At 43.1% G+C, this 22422-nt stretch overlaps 1 protein-coding gene across 1 annotated transcript; it reads left to right on the plus strand.

The window, feature by feature from the left end:
• Nucleotides 1-724: 724 nt before the first annotated feature.
• Nucleotides 725-9046, plus strand: LOC129742229 (uncharacterized). Its single transcript, XM_055734102.1, has 4 exons — nucleotides 725-2090; nucleotides 2138-3420; nucleotides 3481-3822; nucleotides 9038-9046. The coding sequence occupies exons 1-4, from the start codon at nucleotides 725-727 to the stop codon at nucleotides 9044-9046; spliced, it is 3000 nt and encodes a 999-aa protein (XP_055590077.1).
• The last annotated feature ends 13376 nt before the right edge of the window (nucleotides 9047-22422 follow it).

Consider the following 22422-nt stretch of genomic DNA (forward strand, 5'->3'; position numbering starts at 1 on the left):
TTTACGGGGGTCTCCAATTTACCTACTTCGAAAAATTGTAGGTGATTTAACTTGACTCGATTTTCGATTCCCTCCCATTCGATGTTTACCTTCATTGCATCCCGATTGCTTTCGAGCTGCCGCCCAGTAATCATAGTCCCAATCAATTGGTTAATTTGTTGCCATTTTATGGTGAAGAAATTTCAGGCGTTTAGTTCTGGTCTCACGAACTCAAGGTCTCATAGCACAGGACGTCGGTTGGCAAAACAGCCGTTCACCCATGCGTTAATTTTTCATGAATTACGATTATGATTAAGTTGATTCGCCGTATTTGAGAAGCTTATGGCAGGGAAGAACTGTACGAGATGCATCAGCGAAGTACGTGACTAAGTACGTGCTCTGCGAAGTAGTTCCACCTCCTCGTGGTGCAGAGTGGAAACGTGTCTGCTTTATGCAGATGTACGGCCGAGAGAACTACAACCCCACCCCCCCTTATGAAGACCCACGCAACGACCACGGAAATCGAAAATGGAAAAACTATCGGAAACCGACTCCATTTGGTGAAGGTGTTATGCTGAACCGTGCCGACGTACCTGGAAGGCTGGCGGGTCGCTAAATCACGCCAGTCTCTAACGGTAGCCTGTGGGGCACCGGGACACACCCCACAGTATCCCAGTCCTTACTGCGCTAAGCAGGTCACTGGCGCAGTGGACCGTATACTTACCTCGCGACTCGTGGGATCAACATGACAACAAATAATAACAATCGAAACAACAGAACGCGGATGGATGTGAATGAGGCGGAGAGGGACACCTGTCCCAATCCGTTTGGTAGAAGCGGGCTAAGGCGCTCGCCGGTTAGGCAACCCGCCGAGCCGGTGAGGACGCCAGTCGAAAGTGGTGAGGGCGGTGACCCCCTTGCAGAGGTTCAGCAGGCAGTCGAGGAACTCCTAAGCTCTCCGGAGCTTCAGGACCCTGAGACCCCTGCTGAACTGGCCGTAGCGATGGCCGGGATGGAAGACCTCGTGGACTGCGTTAGGAAAAAATCTAACATCCACAAAGAGGTGCGAGAGAAGCTCGCAAATGTGATGGCCCTGTTTGTGAAAGCAAACAGGGCGGTGGTGAGCTTGCTCACAGCTCCGGAATGCCGGACGAGGGCACGCGAAGACGCTGCGACTCCCCTTCGGGCAGATACAACCCGCCCGAAGAAGGTCAGCGTCTGTGTACAAACGGATGGCAATACAGAGGTAGCCGGAAACGGCAAGAGGAAAAGGGGGTCACCAGGCGAGACGAGGCCAGGAGCCCCAAAAAAGCGGGCCCGGGATCCTACGGTCCGGCAGGATCCGGGCGATGATAATGAGAGTGTTGGAGACGCGGGCGGCCAAGTTCCTGATGCCCCAACAGGGTGGCAGACAGTTGGGCGTAAGAGGAAAAGGACCACCAAGGCCAAACCCAAGCCCAAGCCCAAGCCCAAACGGGTCAGGGACAAGGGGGAGGCTTTGGTGGTAAAGGCCCCCGAAGGCACCTACGCTGACGTCCTCCGTCAAATGAGGACGAGCGATAGGCTGGTGGGCCTTGGAGGGGATGTGAGGAGAATCCGCCGAACTCGTTCCGGCGAGATGATCCTCGAGCTCCGACGTGGCTCCCAGATCAAGAGCTCGGAATACAGCGCCCTCACGCAAGAGATTGTGGGGGGTGCTGCAGAAATCCGTGCCCTCAGCACCACGGTTACCGTCAGGGTGAAAAACCTTGACGAGATAGCCACGGATGTTGAGGTGCAGAACGCGCTGAGGGATCTCTGTAATATCGGGACTGACCAGATCTCGGTCAGGATGCGCGACGGCCCTCCCAAATCCGGGACACAGGTGGCCTTTGTGAAGCTTCCGGTTGCAGCAGCAAACGCCGCACTCAAGTGTGGGCGGCTAAAGGTGGGTTGGTCTATCTGCCAGATAGCCATCCCCCAGCAGCCGGAAAGATGCTTCAGATGTGTGGAATATGGGCACAAATCTTTTGCGTGTAAGGGCGCTGACAGAAGCGGGTTATGTTGGCGGTGTGGCGAAGCTGGCCATCAGGCGGCTAGCTGCACCAAAGACGCGAAGTGTCTCCACTGCGGTGGAGGACACAGGGCTGGCAACCCTAGGTGCCCCGCCTTTCAAAAGGCGTCGGCTGCACCTTCGCGGGGATAGAAGCGGTTCAGCTCAACCTCAACCACTGCCAATCAGCACATCAGCTGTTGCGGCAGTTGGCATTTGAGGAAAAGTTGGACCTGGCGTTAGTGGCAGACCCGTATCGCAGGACCACGGATGGCAGCAATTGGGTAACCGATAGAGCCAAACTGGCCGCGATATGGGTTACAGGAAGATACCCCATACAAGAGGTGGTTTCCGCTGGTGAGGAAGGCTTCGTTATAGCCAAGGTCAACGGGATCTTCGTCTGTAGCTGCTACGCCCCCCCGCGGTGGTCTCTGGAGAGATTCGGCGTCATGATGGACAGAATCGTCGAAGGTCTCACGGGTCGGAGCCCCGTTGTCATAGGCGGGGACTTCAACGCGTGGGCCGTAGAATGGGGTAGTCGCCTTACAAACCCCAGGGGACAGCTTCTGCTGGAAGCCCTGGCGAGGCTGGACGTTGACCTGGGGAATGTAGGCAACACGAGGACCTACCACAGGAATGGGAGCGAGTCCATCATCGACGTCACCTTCAGCAGTCCGGGCTGGACGAGCGACTGGAGGGTAAGCGACGTGTTCACCGATAGCGATCACTTCGCGATCCGTTATCGTGTGGGCACAAGTTCGCGGGCAGGTAGAAGAGGTACGACAACAGGAGCACGTCTCTGGAAGACAACACAATTCGACCGGAACGTCTTTGTCGAGGTGTTAAACTGGGAGCGGACCTTGGAAAACCTGTCCGCGGAAAATCTAGCGAGGGTACTCGCACGTGCATGCGACGCTGCGATGACGAGAAGGGCGAAGCGGAAGGACACTCGACAACCCGTCTACTGGTGGACGACGGAAATCGCAGACCTGCGTACTAGCTGCCTTCGGGCTAGGCGACATATGCAGAGAGCGAGGTCCCCGTCAGCGAGAGCGGAGCGGAGAGTACCCTACGCAGTGGCGAGGTCTGCCCTCTGCAGGGCAATTAAGGCGAGCAAAAAGGCACGATTCAGGCAACTCTGCGAGGACGCCAACGACAACCCCTGGGGCGACGCTTACAGGATTGTCATGGCCAAAACGCGGAGCGGAGGTGCGCCACAGGAATCGTGTCCGATAAAACTGCGTGAGATCGTCAACGAGCTGTTCCCACAGCATGCGGAAGTGACATGGCCGAGGGTCCCATACGACTGGGATACGAGCGACGAGGAGAGGATTTCACTGGAGGAACTGCGCGACATCGCTAAGTCCCTTCAGCTGAACAAAGCTCCGGGTCCGGATGGCATCCCTAACGTTGCAGTGAAGGCCGCGCTAATGGAACATCCCGAAATGTTCCGGTCTTCACTGCAACAGTACGTGGATGATAGGGTCTTCCCAGATGAGTGGAAGCGGCAGCGTTTGGTGCTCCTGCCAAAACCGGGCAAGCCACCTGGTGAACCTTCAGCGTATCGACCGATATGTCTGCTGGACACCGCTGGCAAGGTTCTAGAAAAGGTGTTGCAGAGTAGGATCCAGCTCTACACCGAAGGAGCGAACGGCCTATCCGACGAACAGTTCGGTTTCCGGAAAGGTCGTAGCACGGTGGATGCCATTCGACTGGTCATCGAAAGGGCAGATGAAGCCAGGTTGAGGAAACGGAGAGGAGATCGGTTTTGCGCTGTGGTCACTCTCGACGTTAAGAACGCGTTTAACAGCGTCAGTTGGGCAGCGATTGCGTCGTCGCTCATCAACATGAGGATTCCGGCATATATCTGTAGGATGGTGGAGTGTTACTTCCGTGACCGCCAACTACAGTATATGACCAGCGAGGGACTGGAAACAGTGAGAGTCTCGGCAGGGGTTCCACAAGGATCGATACTTGGCCCGGTATTGTGGAACATCGTCTACGACGAACTGCTGAGACTGCGTCTCCCCACTGGAGTGAGACTCGTGGGATTCGCCGACGACGTAGTTCTCCTGGCAACGGGCCCGTCCACGGAGGAAGTACAGCTACTTGCCACAGTAGCCATCGAGAAGGTGGAAAACTGGATGCGCTCTAAGAGCCTACGCCTAGCACACCACAAGACCGAGATGGTGCTGATCACTAACTTGATTTCGGCACAATCCGGGACGATCGCAGTTGGACCGTGTGCAATCGAGTCCAAACGTGCGGTGAAATACCTGGGGGTGATGATCGACGACCGGCTGAGCTTTACGGCCCACGTCGACTATGCCTGCAAAAGAGCGGCAATGGCGACAGCAGCCCTCTCACGGGCCATGTCGAACAACTCGGCGATCCGCTGCAGCAGAAGGAGGGTCCTGGCGTGCGTGACCTCGTCCATTCTGCGTTACGGAGTGGCAGCCTGGAAGGCAGCCTTGAGTAGGCAGTGTAATCTGCAACAGCTCTGCAGAGTGCAGCGGCTGATGAACCTGCGTGTAATCAGCGCATACCGAACGGTGTCCTCGGTAGCTGCTGATGTTGTGGCGGGGGTCATGCCCATCTCGGTCTTGCTAGAGGAAGATGCCTTCTGCTACGAGAACAGGCACGTGCCCGACGTGCGGAAACATGCCAGAGAGAACTCGCTGTCCAACTGGCAGCACCAGTGGGACAGCTCGGAACGTGGCCGGTGGACCCATCGCTTGATCCCTAATATCGGATCCTGGATGGACCGAAGACATGGTGAGGTGGACTTCTGCATGACACAGTTCCTGACTGGTCACGGATGTTTCATGCAGTACCACCATCGGTTTGGACACGTGGCTTCGCCATCTTGTCTAACCTGCGGAGACATAGTAGAGACGCCAGAACACGTAGTGTTCAGCTGTCCAAGGTTCGAGGAGGTACGTGCTAACATGCTTGCCGCCTGCGGACCAGACACGACAGCCGACAACATCGTGCAGAGGATGTGCGAGGACGCCAACACTTGGCGCGTGGTCAGCGATGGGTTCACCCGGATCATGACTGCCCTGCAGAGGAGTTGGAACCAGCACCAGTCCGCGATCGGTGTAGGGTGATTCCTTCGTCGGGGAACACCTGAGTAGTGTGCGTCCGACCCTGGCAGTAAAGCATACAAAGATAAGACTTTACCTTCTGCGTATGCCGAGCTGCTAGGTACGTCGCGCGTCTGTGTGTAGGATACCTCCATCGTTATCGTCGCGGAGTATCTGAGTAGAACGCGCTCTCTACGAGGGAGGCTGCGGGGATAAGACTTTACCTTCTTCGTAGTCGAGCTCGTAGGGGGAAGAGTATTCATGTCGCGGAGTACTCTCGGGTAGAGTGGTCTCACGTCGCCGCCGGATGAGCCACTTGAGTCGGGTAGGATGACATCACCGTCGGGATTCATCTGAGTCGCAAGCGTTTAAGACCCGTACGTGTGCTGTGACAGGCGCGAGTCTAGGATAAGCTGCTCTCGATTCGGCACACGGCGGGCAAAAACCCTAGGGTTGCCAGCCAATAAGGGAGGAGGAAGACCGGACCACGGTCGGAGTAGAATGTCCTTTCGGCGGGGGGCATTCGAGTAGTGTGCGTCCGATCCTAGCAGCAAAGCATACAAAGATAAGACTTTACCTTCTGCGTATGCCGAGCTGTTTAGGTACGTCGCGATCGTTGTGTAGGATACCTCCACCGCCGCGGAGTATCTGAGTAGAACGCGCTCTCTACGAGGGAGGCTGCGGGGATAAGACTTTACCTTCTTCGTAGTCGAACTCGTAGGGGGAAGAGTATTTACGCCGCGAAATACTCTCGGGTAGGGTGACTTCACGTCGTCGGCGGGTGAGTCATCTGAGTCGGTGTAGGATGAATTCTTCGCCGGGAATCATCCGAGTAGTTTTTCGTAAAGCCCCGGACGTGTGCTGTGACAGGCGCGTGTCTAGGATAAGCTGCTCTCGATTCGGCACACGGACGGGCAAAGAGGAGAGGGCCTCGAGCCAAGCCAAGCGGAGCCAAGACCTCAAGTCGTTAGAGGCGAGGTCATTGGTCTCTTGCAGTGGTCTCAAACAGAGGCGGAGCGCACGTTTTTCGTGGGAACCAAGCTAGTCTCGATTTGCGAGTAAAGGCCGGATCTCAAGTCGCTAGAGGCGAGGTCCTTAGTCTTGAATCGTAACAAGAGGCAGGGTATATATGCTGGAGTTTGACTCGAACTGGAGTTTGCCGAAGAGCGCTTAAGCGCGGACTTGGTCTCCCATCTTGGGTACAGCCTTCGTTGCAGGTCCGGATGGGAATTATGGCCAGAGGCCCCAGGTGGACTTTATGGCGTAGGGGTACATAGTATCATGAGTCGTCCAATTGCACCCATGGACCCAGAGTAGCATACTGGGGGGACTCGGTCGCTCGCCGTGCCTTGGAATGCAATCCGTAAAAAGGATTTACCACCTGGGTGATCAACTAATAAAAAAAAAAAAAAAAAAAAAAAAAGTACGTGACCCATTATTTTTCATAATAACGCTGACCTCTGGCTTCAAATGTGGCTTTTCTTGTGGTGAATAAACTTTTCTCAGTTGAAAAATTTAGAAAAACGATTTTAATCCTAAGAAAAGGAGGATTTAATATGTGGGGTACTCGAAATTGGTCATGGTTAAATGCAGCTTTTCGTTTTCTTACTCGTTAGTACTTTCCGATGGCTTCATTTTTTTTTTATCATATTCCAATAGATTTAGAATGCAGTTTATCTTTTCCTTCCCACGACATTTTCCACGTTTTAAAAATAGAAATATAGATCAACAACTAAAGTTCTAGAGCCAAAGATGCAATGTTTAAATCTACTTTAATGATTAAAGCTTAGTTCTTTTAGAAATGGGACACTTTCTGTTGCTAATAGCTCTTTTACTAGTAATCGGACATTTAAAATTTTGACTGCATTTTGTTGCCTGTGAAAATTACTAACCGACCTAATTTTTTTTCAAAATTTTAAGTTCTTGCGTTTTTGAGATATTTACGATGCAAGAGAAAAAGATAACAAATATCTTGCACAGTTTCCTTCAAAAACCATCATTATCAAAATGAAAGCTTACAAAATCGTTGATTATTCAAAGAATTAGTGTTTGTGAGTAGTGGAAAAGTATAAAAACACTGTCGAAGATGTCCACAAAGTTCAAATCAAGCATTGTAGTGAAGCACATGATCGGTAACTACAGTTAAGGGTTATCAGGGAAGACACGTCTCAGATCAGAATTTTTAAATTTGGATAAACGAAAAACTAAGTGTAGATCAGTGAAATGTCCAACAATTTTTCCTCTGATAAGCTGACAGTGTTGCCTAATTATGAGTCATTCAAACCTTACCTCAAACAACATATTTCTTGCTAGTTCCAGAGCTCGTGAGGTGTAAAGCTGGTACCGAGGCAATGAGACAGGTGATTTCTGAAGGACGACAAAACTTGTGAAAAATCCTATATCAATCAAATTCCAGAGTTTGAGTCTCATAACATATCTGCTCGTGGTAAGGTACCGAGCATATTAAAGTATTTATTTGCTGATTGTTTTGTATAAAATATAATTATTTGCCAAGATTCTGCTCCTATGGAAGAAAAATAACAATTTTCAAAACAAAAACATTGTTTGTTGCTGTTTTAAAAAGCCTAAAAGGAGTAATCTTGTGTGTACCCTTCGCAACCTACGATCTATACTAACCGATTATACTTTAAAATTAATCTTTCGATGGTTTTAATTCGTTTTTGTCAGATTTTGTAAGCAGAAATTCCATTAAAAACTCTTTTTAATGGCTCAAAATTAATCAAGTTTTGTTACTTTTGAAACAGCTTTATCCACTAAATTGCCCTTTGTTTCTTTTAAAAGAGAAGTATTGGACCAAAAAGTAGTAAAATTTGAAGGAGGAGGATGCAGCCACCTAGTATACAGACTGGACGAAGTAAAAGTTAAAAAAACTGAACAATATCATGACTGAAAAAAGTGTGTGCCGGCCGATAGGAGGTACCAAGAATAAAGTAGAGGTTTTTCTTACAAAAAAACGATAAATAATTTTTTTTAATTTTTTTCTTGAATTATCATGAAATTACCTTCATTTTCTCCATAGAAAGTATTTTGATCAAACGAATGGTTTTTGAGATACACGCATTCGTAACTGTCCCATTTCTAAAAGAACTAAGCTTTATGTTGATATATTTGGCACCTGAAATGATCCATTGGGAAGATAACAACACCTAGGGTGCAAATGAAAAACAATAAAAATACATGGATTTCGTCGCCGATTTGAGCAAAATCTGAAATGATCCTATTTTGTAAAATATTTCTTGGCTTTACTCATCCTTCAAAAGTCAAACCAAAAAAAACTTTATAGTATGTTTTTCAAAAAAAATCACATAACTTTTAGTATTTTCAATCAAGTGGTTATTTAAACTAACACACACATATGAAACTTAATGTTTCCTTGAAGAGATCTAAATTCTACTTAAGACAATAGCGTACATCTTTCAAGGATGTAATGGCTAGCATCTTACTATGCTAACACCACGAGCCCACAGCTGTGAAAGAGTACTATGTATGCCGTGACCGAGACTCGATCTTATGATCTCTAGCTTAGAAGACTGAAACGCTATCCTCTAGGCCACGGTCGGCGGCATTTAAGTTGAAAAATTACCGGTCCTGAAGCGAAAAAACTTTTAAATATGCAACTTCGCTCTAAAGTTTTTGTTATTCGTTACGAGGTATGGTTTTTTAAAAGGCCTACTTTTCCTAACGAAAAAAAAACAATGTCGCAAAGTAGTAGTAGTAGTAGAAGTAGTAGTAGGTTAAAAAGTGCTCCTTTTCGACAATGGTTTGATTTGGAAGGAAAAAGCCCTTTCGGTATGATTCTTTCTATCCACTAATTTTGGCATTCTACCTCACGGTGTGTTTTATAGCAGTTTTATTTATTGATAAAGAAAGTAAAATCGTAATCGAGTGTTTCTATTATTTTTTTTTTACTATTCAGTAGGACATCTAACAGATCTCTGAATCGTCGTAAATGTTCAATTTCGTTGAAAAAAACATTTTCTTTCTAAATTTGTTATCAAACACACTATCATTCAATAAAACAATTTCATAATTTTCTTTGTTTTATGATACATATTGAGTTGGTTGATATTGAATCAAATTTACATACGCTATTAGCATTTTGCGTATGGCTTGGAGCAACTGTTTTTTTCGAACACTCCTGTACACACAAATAATTTATTTGCAAAACTATTATATTCTATTCTATTTTGTTTATTTATAGAGGATTTTTAGAGGAGCTTGGTCGTAGAAATTCATCGCCGGTGTCATCAAAAGGCGCTAGAAATCGAGATTCGGGAACGTAAGTGGAGATGGATTTGGCACACGCTGCGAAGAGATGAAAACGAGATTTGCAGAGAGGTGCTTGACTGGAATCCAGATGGGCATCGAAGAAGAGGCAGGCCCAAAAGCTCGTGGCGGCGAAGTCTAGCCGCTGAAATCCGCACAGTTGACGAAAACCTTGGCTGGCAGCAAGTGAAGACGCTGGCTCCGGATCGCCAGCAGTGGAGATCTTTTATCTCAGCCCTATGCGCCGGTCAATCGGCGCTGGACCCTTAGGTAGGTAGGTTGGTTGTTTGTTCTCTGCAAAATTGTCCTTGTGAATTATAAATATCTGGATGTACCATCAGCTTCCAGTGGGGCAGGTTTATACACAGATGTATAATGCCTGCAAAAGATTTTTAATACTGAACATGTTATCTATATATATCTATCTATACATATAAAAATGGATTTCTGTCTGTCTGTCTGTCTGTCTGTCTGTCTGTCTGTCTGTCTGTCTGTCTGTCTGTCTGTCTGTTCCCTATAGACTCGGAAACTACTGAACCGATTTGCGTGAAACTTGGCAGAAGGGAGTATTAGAGGCAGGGGAAGGTTCCTATTGTGGTTTGAGGCCCTTCCCTCTTTCATGAAGGGAGGGAGGGGCCTCCCAAACAAAAGACAATTTTTTGCATAACTCGAGAACCAATCAAGCAAATGATATCATATTTGGCATGGGGTGATATTTGGGAACGAGGAATATTTCTATGAATATTAGGTACCCCTCCCTCCTCTCAGTGGGGTGCTAGGAAAGGGGGAGGGGGCCTACCTTACAATTTTTCATATAACTCGAAAACTAATCAAGATATTGGAACCAAATTTGGCACGGGAAGGTATTGGGATACGAAAAATATTTCAATGACTATTTGAGACCCCTCCCCCTTTTTGTAGAATGGGGGAGGGGGCCTCTTTCATATTTTTATACATAACTAAGAAACTAATAAAGCAAATGGAACCAAATTTGGCATGGGAGGGTATTTGGATATGAAAAATATTTCTATGATTATTTGAGACCCATCCCTCTTTCCAGTAGGGAGAAATAAACAAGGGAAGGGCCTCTTTTATAATTTTTTACACAACTCAAAAACTAATTAAGCAAATGGAACCAAATTTGGCATGGGCGGGTATTTGGGAACATGACATGTTCTAATGATTGTTTGAGAACCCTTCTTTCTTCCAGTGGGGAGAAAGGAAAGAGAAAGGGGAGTTTCATACAATTTTTACATCATAACTAAAAAACTACAACAGCAAATGGAACCGAATTTGGCATGGAACCATATTTGGGTACGAGATGTGCTTCTATGAATATTGGTATTCCTCACTCCTTCAAAGAGGTGGATGAAAAGGGGAGGAAAGGTCTCCCTTACAATTTTTAGTATAACTGGAGAGTTGATCGAGAAAATTTAACCCTATTTGGCATATGAGGGTATTTGGATTCGAGAAAAGTTTCTGTCATAAATTGAAGCCCCACCTTTTTTCAGCGGAAAGATATTAAAAGGGAATTGGGAGCTTCCATGTAATTTTTTTTGCATAACTCGAGAATTTATCGAGCAAATGAAACCAAATTTGGCATCAAAATGTTTTTGAGTACGAAAAATACTTTTTCTATGTGAAACAATTCCTTTCTTGCAGTAAGATGATAGAATTGGGAATACACTGAGGTTTTTTTTTACGCGGTTTTTTTTTACACGGTTTTTTTTTACGCGGCTTTTTTTACGCGGATTTTCGAATTAACGCGGTTTTTCAGAGAAAATATTCTAAGACTTTTTCAAAGGAAAACACTTAGAATCTTTTTGTAGTTGGGAAAATCTTAGCTCTGAGACTAAGAACGTGATACATGAGACCTGAGACCTGAAACCTGAGACATGAGACATGAGACCTGAGACATGAGACATGAGCCATGAGCCATGAGACATGAGACCTTAGACCTGAGACATGAGACATGAGACATGAGACCTGAGACATGAGACATGAGACCTGAGACCTGAAACCTGAGACATGAGACATGTGACCTGAGACATGAGACATGAGACCTGAGACATGAGACATGAGCCATGAGACATGAGACATGAGACCTGAGACCTGAGACATAAGACATGAGACATGTGACCTGAGACATGAGACCTGAGACATGAGACATGAGACATGAGACATGAGACATGAGACCTGAGACATGAGACATGAGTCATGAGACATGAGACATGAGACCTGAGACCTGAGACATGAAACCTAAGACCTGAGACATGGAACATGAGACCTGAGACCCTACTATTCTATTAGTCTAATTGATTTTGTTTTTTAACTTAAAAATAAACTCTCATTGTACGCAAATTTTTAAATAATCATGGTTCTTACGCGTTTTTTTAGTTACGTGCTGTTTTGTTTGAACTTTTTAATTAAAATGGATTTTTTTACGTGGATTTTCGAATTAACGAGGTTTTTTTTTACGCGGATTTTCGAATTAACGCGGTTTTTTTTTACGCGGATTTTCGAATTAACGCGGTTTTTTTTTACGCGGATTTTCGAATTAACGCGGTTTTTTTTACGCGGGTTTTTTTTTACGCGGGACCAAATACCGCGTAAAAAAAAACCTCAGTGTATAGGAAGGGAAGAGGAGGCTTACATTTAACTCTTTTTTTTATACAAAATCCAAGAAATGGACAAAACTTAACATGAAAAATCATTTTGGTATGATTCTATGATTATCTGACACACCATCCTCCTTTCAGTGAGTAGGTACATAGGAGGAGGAAGGTGAGCCCAATACAATTGTGTTAGCATATGTTCTCAATTTATGCTAACGAAGCCAACAAATGGAAACAAATATGGCATGGAAAGGTACTTGGTTACGAGATATGTTTCTACGATTGTTATAGACCCTTACGCTTTACAGTGTAGAGAGGGGAAGAAAGGAGGAGGGTCCATTTAAATTTTTGTTGTAAAGCTCAAAAACTTATCAACCAATGGAACTATATTTGATATAAGAGGATTTTTGAGAACGAAAAATTAGGTATGATAATTAAAAATCACGACCTCCATTCAGCAGAGGGTGAAGGTAAGGACAGGGGAGGGGCTCTCTTATCAGTTTTTCAGCATAAATCCAGAACATATCAAGAAAAAACAACCAAATTTTATAAGTTAGATGGTTTGCGATTAATTTGAGACCGTCTAGACAGCTTCAAATTATCAGATCTTTAACACAAATTTATAGAGCAAGATTTTGAATATTCGTTTAAGTTATCTATGTGTTTAGATTCGAAACTCCAGCTGCAGCTCTCATTTTATAGCGATTGCTTATAAATTATGTTATAATTTGATTTAAAGTAATGCCAATAAAACAATAAAAATTTTAATAATTTCTGAAAATATCATTTGATTTTGAAAGGTGTAGCAAAGCACACCGGGTCAGCTAGTCTATATATATATAAAAAGCAATTATCTGTATGTTTGTTTGTTTGTTTGTTTGTTTGTTTGTTTGTCCTCTATAGACTCAGCCGTCTTAAGAGCTAGAGATCTGAAATTTGGCATGGATGCTCATTAGGACCAGGAATGATGAAAAATGTTTTTAGATGTTTGGACGACCCCTTTTGAAGGGGGTCGTCCTTACAAGACAAATATTGTCTTCACGTTATTGACGTTATTTTCCGTCGGATTGTGATGAAAATTTGCACATGAGTGTTTTGAGAGACGAGCAATCGATTACAGTTATCAAATTGAGGGTCAGGGGTCGGCAAAAGGGGTCGTCCATATCCACTGATTAATGTTTTTGCAATATTGGCGTTATTATACATCGGATTGTGATGAAAATTTGCACATGGGTGTTTTGAGAGACGAACAATCGATTACAGTTATCAAATTTAGGGTCAGGGGTTGGCCAAAGGGGTCGTCCATATTCACTGATTAATGTTTTTGCAATATTGGCGTTATTATACATCGGATTGTGATGAAAATTTGCACATGAGTGTTTTGAAAGACGAGCAATCGATTACAGTTATCAAATTTAGGGTTTGAGGTTGGCAAAAGGGGTCGTCCATATCCACTGATTAATGTTTTTGCGATATTGACTTTATTTTACATTGGATTGTGATGAAAATTTGCACATGAGTGTTTCGAGAGACGAACAATCGATTACAGTTATCAAATTTAGGGTCAGGGATCGCCCATATTCACTGATTAATGTTTTTGTGATATTGGCGTTATTATACACCGGATTGTGATGAAAATTTGCACATGAGTGTTTTGAAAGACGAGCAATCGATTTCAAGTTTCGAATTGCGCATCAGAAGTCGGCTGAAGGAGTCGTCCATACCCAACTTTAATGTTTTTGCGATTTTGACGTTATTCTACATTGGATTTAGATGAAAATTTCCGCACAGGAGTTTTGAGGGACGCTCTTTTGCTTTCAGGTTTCAAATCTTGACTTAGGGGTCGGCAAAAGGGGTTATTATCTGTTCACTGATTTTACGATATTTTCTTGATTGAGCATAGAATTGCAATGAAAATTGGCACATGGGAGTTCAACAGAAAAGATATTTGATTTCAGGTGTCAAGTTTTGAATCGTGGTCAAAAAAGGCCGTCCATGTTAGTTGCTCACTGTTTTCGCGATATTGTCGTGATCATGCATCGGATTGAGATGAAAATGTTCAGATGAGGGTTATAAACTATGAGCAATTGACTCCAGGTAGCATGTTCCGTGTCAAGGGTCGGCGAAAGGGGCGTCTATATTCATTGTTCACTGTTTTCAAGTTCCTGACGTTATTTTACATATAATTTGAAAAGAAAAAATGGCACAAGGGAGTTTTGAGGAACGTAAATTGGTTTCAATTATCGTATTTCGGGCCATGGGACAGAAAAGGGTTTCATTGAAAGTTCAGTGTTTTGTGCAATAATTTTGTTGGAGGCAGTTAATTGATACCAATTTAAGTGTGAAGGTCAAGCAAAAGAGTCGTGCACATAAACAAATAGTACATGTTTCTGCCATAATGTCTAGATTTTGCAACCGATCGAGAAGAAAACACTCTCACATAAATTTTAATAAAAAGCCAATCAACCGTTTAATTCGAATTTCAAGTAATAGTAATAGTAGCGACTTTAACACTGTTGAATTTTTTTCCCCAAAATTGTCGGAAGAATAATTCGAATTCATTTTCTAAACTCATTTTGACGTACCAATGATTTAAAGCGAAACGAAGTTCGTACGGGATCAGCTAGTATATATATAAAAATGAATTTCTGTCTGTCTGTCTGTCTGTCTGTCTGTTCCCTATAGACTCGGAAACTACTGAACCGATTTGCGTGAAACTTGGCAGGTGGGGGTATTGGAGGTAGGGGAAGGTTCCTATTATAGTTTGAGACCCCTCCCCCTCTCATGAAGGGGGGGAGGGGCCTCCCAAACAAAAGACAATTTTTTGCATAACTCGAGAACCCATCAAGCAAATGGTATCAAATTTGGCATGGGGTGGTATTTGGGAACGAGGAATATTTCTATGAATATCAGGTATCCCTCCCTCCTCTCTGTGGGGTGATAGGAAGGGGGGGAGGGGGGCTATCTTACAATTTTTCATATACACAGGCGGCCGAAAGTTTGGGATCACCCACTAAAAACATGCAAATTTTGATCGTTCATATCTCAGCCGTCTTGGGACATATTGCAAATCTTCTGATCTCATTTGAAAGATAATGAGCAATAGCTATTTCGGAGTTATTTTGCCTAAATATAATGTTTTAGTTTTGAACTTAAAACTTAACCTAAAATTATGACATTTTCAAAAAATCGCACTCAATATTCAAAGCCAATCATCTCGGGATAGGGTGGACCAAATCTCAAAATTTAAGTGGCATTAGAATCCCTATTCTGTACTTCTCAAAACACAATCAAAAAATTTTGTGAAAAAAATTCAAGAATGTACTTTAAATTAATAAAATAGACACTTGAGTTATCGTCCAAAAGTTTGGGATCACCCCTTGGTATGGTGAGTTTGGGATCATTCTTATTAAAACATGCAAATTTATTTCATTCATATCTTTCTTATCTAACATCGTATTGTAGATCTGAAGGGTTCATTGGGAAGCTTAGGAATTGTTGTTTTTTCATAAATTCGTTCAAAAATTTTATTTTAAGGTGAGAACTACAAAAAAATCAGAATCATAACTGGAAACTTTCAAAAAAACAATAAATTTCAGGCGATTTTTTAAGGTTTTCACTTCAAAATATAATTTTTGAATGAATTTAAGAAAAAACAACAATTCCTTAGCTTCCAAATGAGACCTTCAGATCTGCAATACGATGTAAGATGAGAAAGATATGAATAAAATTAATTTGCATGTTTTTATAAGAATGATCCCAAACTCACCATACAAAGGGGTGATCCCAAACTTTTGGACGGTAACTTAAGTGTCTATTTTATTAATTTCAAGTACATTCTTGAATTTTTTCACAAAATTTTTTGATTGTGTTTTGAGAAGTACAGAATAGGGATTCTAATGCCACTCAAATTTTTAAATTTGGTCCACCCTATCCCGAGATGATCGGCTTTGAATATTGAGTGCGATTTTTTGAAAATGTCATAATTTTAGGTTAAGTTTTAAGTTCAAAACTAAAACATTATATTTAGGCAAAATATTTCCGAAATAGCTATTGCTCATTATCTTTCAAATGAGATCAGAAGATTTGCAATAAGACGGCTGAGATATGAACGATCAAAATTTGCATGTTTTTTAGTGGGTGATCCCAAACTTTTGGCCGGCAGTGTAACTCGAAAACTAATCAAGATATTGGAACCAAATTTGGCACGGGAAGGTACTTGGATACGAAAAATACTTCAATGATTATTTGAGACCCCTCCCTCTTTCCAGTATAAAGGGGGAGGGTCCTCTTTCATATTTTTTTTACATAACTCAAAAACTATTAAAGCAAATGGAACCAAATTTGGCATGGGAGGTTTTTTGGATACGATAAATATTTCTATGATTATTTGAGACTCCTCCCTCTTTCCAGTAGGGAGATATAAAGGGGGGAGAGGCCTTTTTTATAATTTTTTACATAACTCAAAAACTAATTAAGCAAATTGAACCAAATTTGGCATGGGCGGGTATTTGGGAACGTGACATGTTCTAATGATTGTTTGAGACCCCTTCCTTCTTCCAGAGGGGAGAGGGAAGAAGGGAGGGAGGGTGTCATACAATTTTTACTGCATAACTCAAGAACTACAACAGCAAATGGAACCAAATTTGGCATGGAACGAAATTTGGGTACGAGAAATGCTTCTATTAATATTTGGAATCCCTCACTTCTTCAAAGATGTGGATGAAAAGGGGGAGGAGAGGTCTCTATTACAGTTTTCAGTATAACTGGAGAGTTGATCGAGCAAATTGAACCATATTTGACATGTGAGAGTTTTTGGATGCGAGAAATGTTTCTATTATAAATTTAAGCCCCAACTTTTTTTCAGCGGAAAGATATATAGGGGGGCTTCCATACAATTTTTTTGAATAATTCGAGAATTAATTGAGCAAATGAAACTAAATTTGGCATCAAAAAGAATTTGAGTACGAGAAATACTTTTTCTTTGTGAAGCAATACCTTTCTTGCAGTAGGATGATAAAATTGGGAATATAGGAAGGGAAGAGAAGGCTTACATTTAACTTTTTTTTTTATTAAATCTGAGAAATGGACAAAACATAACATGGAAAATCATTTTGCTATGATTCTATGAATATCTGACACACCATCCTCCTTTCAGTGAGTAGGTACCTAGGAGGAGGGAGTTGAGGCCAATGCACTTTTGTTAGCATAAGTTCTCAATTTATGCAAACAAAACCAACACATGGAAATAAATATGGCATGGAAAGGTACTTGGTTACGAGATATGTTTCTACGAATGTTATAGACCCTTACGATTGACAGTGTAGAGAGGGGAAGAAAGAAGGCTCCTTTTAAATTATGTTGTAAAGCTTAAAAACTTATCAACCAATAAAGTTATAATTTGATATAAGAGGATTTTTGGACACGAAAAAATGGGTATGATTATTAAAGACCACGACCTCCATTCAGCAGGGGGTGAAGGGAAGGAGAGGGGAGGCTCTCTTATCAGTTTTTAGCATAAATCCAGAGAATATCAAGCAAAAACAATCATATTTTATAAGTTAGATTGTTTGGGTACGATTAATTTGAGACCCTCCAGACAGATCAAAATTATCAGATCTTTTACACAAATTTATAGAGCAAGATTCAGAATATTAGTTTAAGTTATCTTTGTGTTGCAATTCGAAACTCAAGCTGCAGCTCCCATTTTATAGCGGTTGCTTATGAATTATGTTATAATGCCAATAAAACAATAAAAATTTGAATAATTTTTGAAAAAATCATTTGATTTTGGAAGGTGTAGCAAAGCACACCGGGTCAGCAAGTATATATATATATATATATATAAATGGATTTCTGTCTGTCTGTCTGTCTGTCTGTCTGTTCCCTATAGACTCGGAAACTACTGAACCGATTTGCGTGAAACTTGGCAGGTGGGGGTATTGGAGGCAGGGGAAGGTTCCTATTGTGGTTTGAGACCCTTCCCTCTCTCATGAAGGGGGGGAGGGGCCTCTCAAACAAACGGCATTATTTTGCATAACTCGAGATCCAATCGAGCAAATAGTATCAAATTTGGCATGGGGTGGTATTTGGGAACGAGGAATATTTCTATGAATATGAGGTACCCCTCAGGGGAGAGCTACCTTAATTTTTTTCATTTAACTCGAAAACTAATCAAGATATCGGAACCAAATTTGGCATGGGAAGGTATTTGGATACGAAAAATATTTCAATGACTATTTGAGACCCTCCCTCTTTCCAGTAGATAGGGGGAGGGGGCCTCTTTAATATTTTTTTCATAATTCAAAAACTTATAAAGCAAATGCAACCAAATTTGGCATGGAAGGGTATTTGGATACGAACTCAAAAATTCAAAAACTAATTAAACAAATGAAAATAAACTTGGCATGAGCGGGTATTTGGGAACGTGACATGTTCTAATTATTGTTTGAGACCCCTTTCTTCTTCCAGCGGGGAGAAAGGAAAGAGAGAGGGAAGTTTCATACAATTTTTACTGCATAACTCAAGAACTACAACAGCAAATGGAATCAAATTTGGCACGGAACGATATCTGTGTACGAGAAATGCTTTTATGAATATTAGGTATCCCTCATCCTTCAAAGACCTGTATTTGGCATATGAGTGTATTTGGATTCGAAAATATTTATATAATAAATTTAAGCCCCACCTTTTTCAGCGGAAAGACATGAAGGGGGAAAAGGGGGCTTCAATACAATTTTTTTGCATTACTCGAGAATTAATCGAGCAAATGGAACCAAATTTGGCATCAAAAAGTATTTGAATACGAAAATACTTTTTCTATGTGGAACAATTAAATTCCTTTATTGCAGAAGGATGATAGAGTTGGATATATAGGAAGGGAAAAGGAGGCTTACATTAACTTATTTTTTACAATATCCGAGAAATGGACACAACTTAACATGGAAAATCATTTTGGTATGATTCGATGATTATCTGATATACCATCCTCCTTTCAGTGAGTAGGTACATGGGAGAAGGGAGGTGAGCTCAATACATTTTGTTAGCATAAGTTCGCAATTTATGCCAACGAAGCCAACAAATGGAAACAAATATGGCATAGAAAGGTATTTGGTTACGAGATATGTTTCTACAATTGTTATAGACCCTTACGCTTTACAGTGTAGAGAGGAAAGAAAGGAAAGCGCACCATATAAATCTTGTTGCAAAGCTTAAAAACTTATTAAGCAATGGAACTATATTTGATATAAGAGGATTTTTGGGAACGAGAAAAATGGGTATGATTATTAAAGATCACGACCTCAATTCAACAGGAGGTGAAGGGAAAGACAGGGGGTGGCTCTTTTATCAGTTTAACATAAATCCAGAGCATATCAAGCAAAAACAACCATGTTTTATAAGTTAGATTGTTTGCGTACCATTAATTTGAGCCCCTCCAGATAGATTAGAATTATCAGATCTTTAACACAAATTTATAGAGTGAGATAAAGAATATTAGTTTAAGTTATCTTTGTGTGCAATTCGTTTTATAGCGGTTGCTTATGAATCATGTTTTAATTTGATTGAAAATAATGCCAATAAAATAAAATAAAATTGAATATTTTTTGAAAATATCATTTGATTTTGAAAGGTGTAGCAAAGCACACCGGGTCAGCTAGTAATTTATAAAATGGCTGCGAATGTTATAATTCTTCATTCCATGATGGTGTCGGTTATGTGATAAATTGCATTGCAGATCTGATCTATTGGTAATCTATGCAACTCAGGATGCAACTCAGTGCATACATACGTTGGCCAAACTGCGGTGAATCCGTTTTTATTCATTTTATTTACATAGTAGGTATACCGTCTCATGACATAACTTGACGAACATAATTCCTAAAATTCACTCGGTTCATGGCAACCGTTCTCCAATTTCTCGGGCACCCCACGTTCGCCAGATCACGCTCCGCTTGGTCTAACCACCTCGCTCGTCTTGTTCCTACCGGATTCGTAGCGAACACCTGTTTTGCAGGACAGTCGTCCGGCATTCTCGCAACATGTCCCGCCCAGCGTATCCGGCCAGCCTTCACCACCTTCTGGATACTGAGTTCGCCGTAGAGTCGCACGAGTTCGTGGTTCATCCTTCGCCTCCACACTCCGTTTTCCTGTACGCCGCCAAAGATGGTTCGTAGCACTCGTCGCTGGAATATTGCGAGTGTACGAAGGTCCTCTTTGAGCAATATCCATGTCTCGTGCCAGTAGAGAACAACCGGTCTAATAAGCGTCATATACAGGTTACACTTCGTGCGAGGGCTAAGTCTTCTCGACCGCAGTTGCTTGTGGAGTCCATTGTAGGCACGACTTCCGCTGATAATTCGCCTCCGGATCTCACGGCTGGTGTCATTGTCTGCGGTCACCACTGAGCCGAGATAGACAAAGTCTTCGACTATCTCCAGCTCGTCGCCGTCGATCGTGACCTTGTTATTACTGGACAAGCGGGTTCGTTCGGTCTCGGATCCGCAGGCCAGCACGTACTTCTTCTTGGACGTATTAATCATCAACCCAATCCTTCCAGCTTCGCGTTTCAGTTTGCGGTAGATCTCCTCCACCGCCGCAAATGATCTGCCGACTATATAAATATCATCGGCAAAGCAGATAAGTTGACTGGATCTGTTGAAAATCGTGCCCCGCATTTCGCCCACTCCACGTCGAATAACACCTTCTAGCGCCACGTTGAACATTATGCAGGATAGACCATCACCTTGTCGAAGCCCCCTGCGCGATTCGGATGAACTCGACAATTCACCCGAAATTCGCACACAGCACTGCGTTCCATTCATCGTCGCCTTGATCAGTCTGATCAGCTTCCCGGAAAAGCCGTTCTCGTCCATGATTTTCCATAGCTCGTTACGGTCGATCGTGTCGTATGCGGCTTTGAAGTCGATGAATAGATGGTGCGTAGGGACTTGGTGTTCCCGGCATTTTTGGAGGATTTGCCGTAATGTGAATATCTGGTCCGTCGTTGACCGCCCCTCCATGAAGCCGGTCTGATGACTTCCCACGAATCTGTTTGCTTGTGGCGTTAGGCGGCGGAGTAGGATTCGGGACAACACTTTGTAGGCGGCATTGAGGACAGTGATCGCTCGGTAGTTCTCACAGTCCAATTTGTCGCCCTTCTTGTAGATGTGGCATATTACCCCATCCTTCCACTCCTTCGGTAGCTGTTCTATGTCCCAGATCCGGACTATCATCCGGATTAGGCAATCGGCCAACCTGTCCGGGCCCATTTTGATGAGTCCAGCTGCGATGCCATCCTTCCCAGCCGACTAGTTTCTATTCAGCTGGCGAATGGCTTCCTTAACTTCACTCATCGTTGGGAGTGGCTCTTCTACGTCATTTGCTACGCCGGCGATGTACCTTCCCCCACCGTCTTGATCTCCTGCATGTGCGCCGTTCAGGTGTTCATCGTTGTGCTGCTTCCACCTTTTGATAACCTCACGATTGTCCGTCAGGATGCTCATGTCCTTAACCCGGCACATTTCGGCTTGCGGCACGAAGCCTTTGCGGGATGCGTTGAGTTTCTGATAGAACTTTCGTGTTTCTAGGAAGCGATGCAGCTGCCCCAGCTTCTTGAGTTCCTCCCCCTCCAGGCGGCGCTTTTTCTTCTGGAAAATACGGACTCGCTGCCTCTTCCGCTGTCGGTGATTTCCTACATTTCGACGGGAGCCTCTTTGCACTACTGCCGCCCGCGCGGTATTTGCTTCGACAGACTGCGCGTAGTCTGCCGCGACCTCAGGTTGCTTCAGTCGTGCGATATTTAATCGAGGCGGGTGCCGGTTTCGCGTGTTGTTCACTACGGAGAGTTTTGGGCGCATCACCATCACCAGATGATGGTCTGACTCGATGTTGGCGCCACGACAAGATCTGACGTCGATGATGTCCGAGAAGTGCCGGATGAATAATAAATCATCTCCAAAAACAATCAAATATTTATTACATTACTTTTATAAATTAACTACAGGTACTCCGGTATCCGTGTATATACCTGGTTAGTTTGCAGATAAATGATCATTGCATTATCTAGGCATTAAATTATTTCAAACTTACATTGACTTTTTAAATATAACCTCGTTGCCGCACTTTATACCTTACCACTACTTTACCTCACATTCACTCATTTTTACCCTTCACATATTTTTGCACTTCTTTTGGAATCTCATTGAATTGGCAAATTCTTCTCATAGCTATCTTTTATTTAAGAAAAAATGCGAAATCTGAATTACAAAGCCTAAGGCCGTTTTTTATTTTTGGGTGTGATGCATTGATTTTTTGTTTGGGAAAACTTTAGGAGAATTTCTTTCAAGTAAATATTCCTTATGTGTGAATAATTTTCGCTTGCATTTTGTGATTCGAGATAAGTTATTTTAATTTTCGTGGGTGT

The sequence above is a fragment of the Uranotaenia lowii genome, chromosome 2, assembly GCF_029784155.1.
Source record: "Uranotaenia lowii strain MFRU-FL chromosome 2, ASM2978415v1, whole genome shotgun sequence".
Classification (NCBI taxonomy): Eukaryota; Metazoa; Arthropoda; class Insecta; order Diptera; family Culicidae; genus Uranotaenia; species Uranotaenia lowii.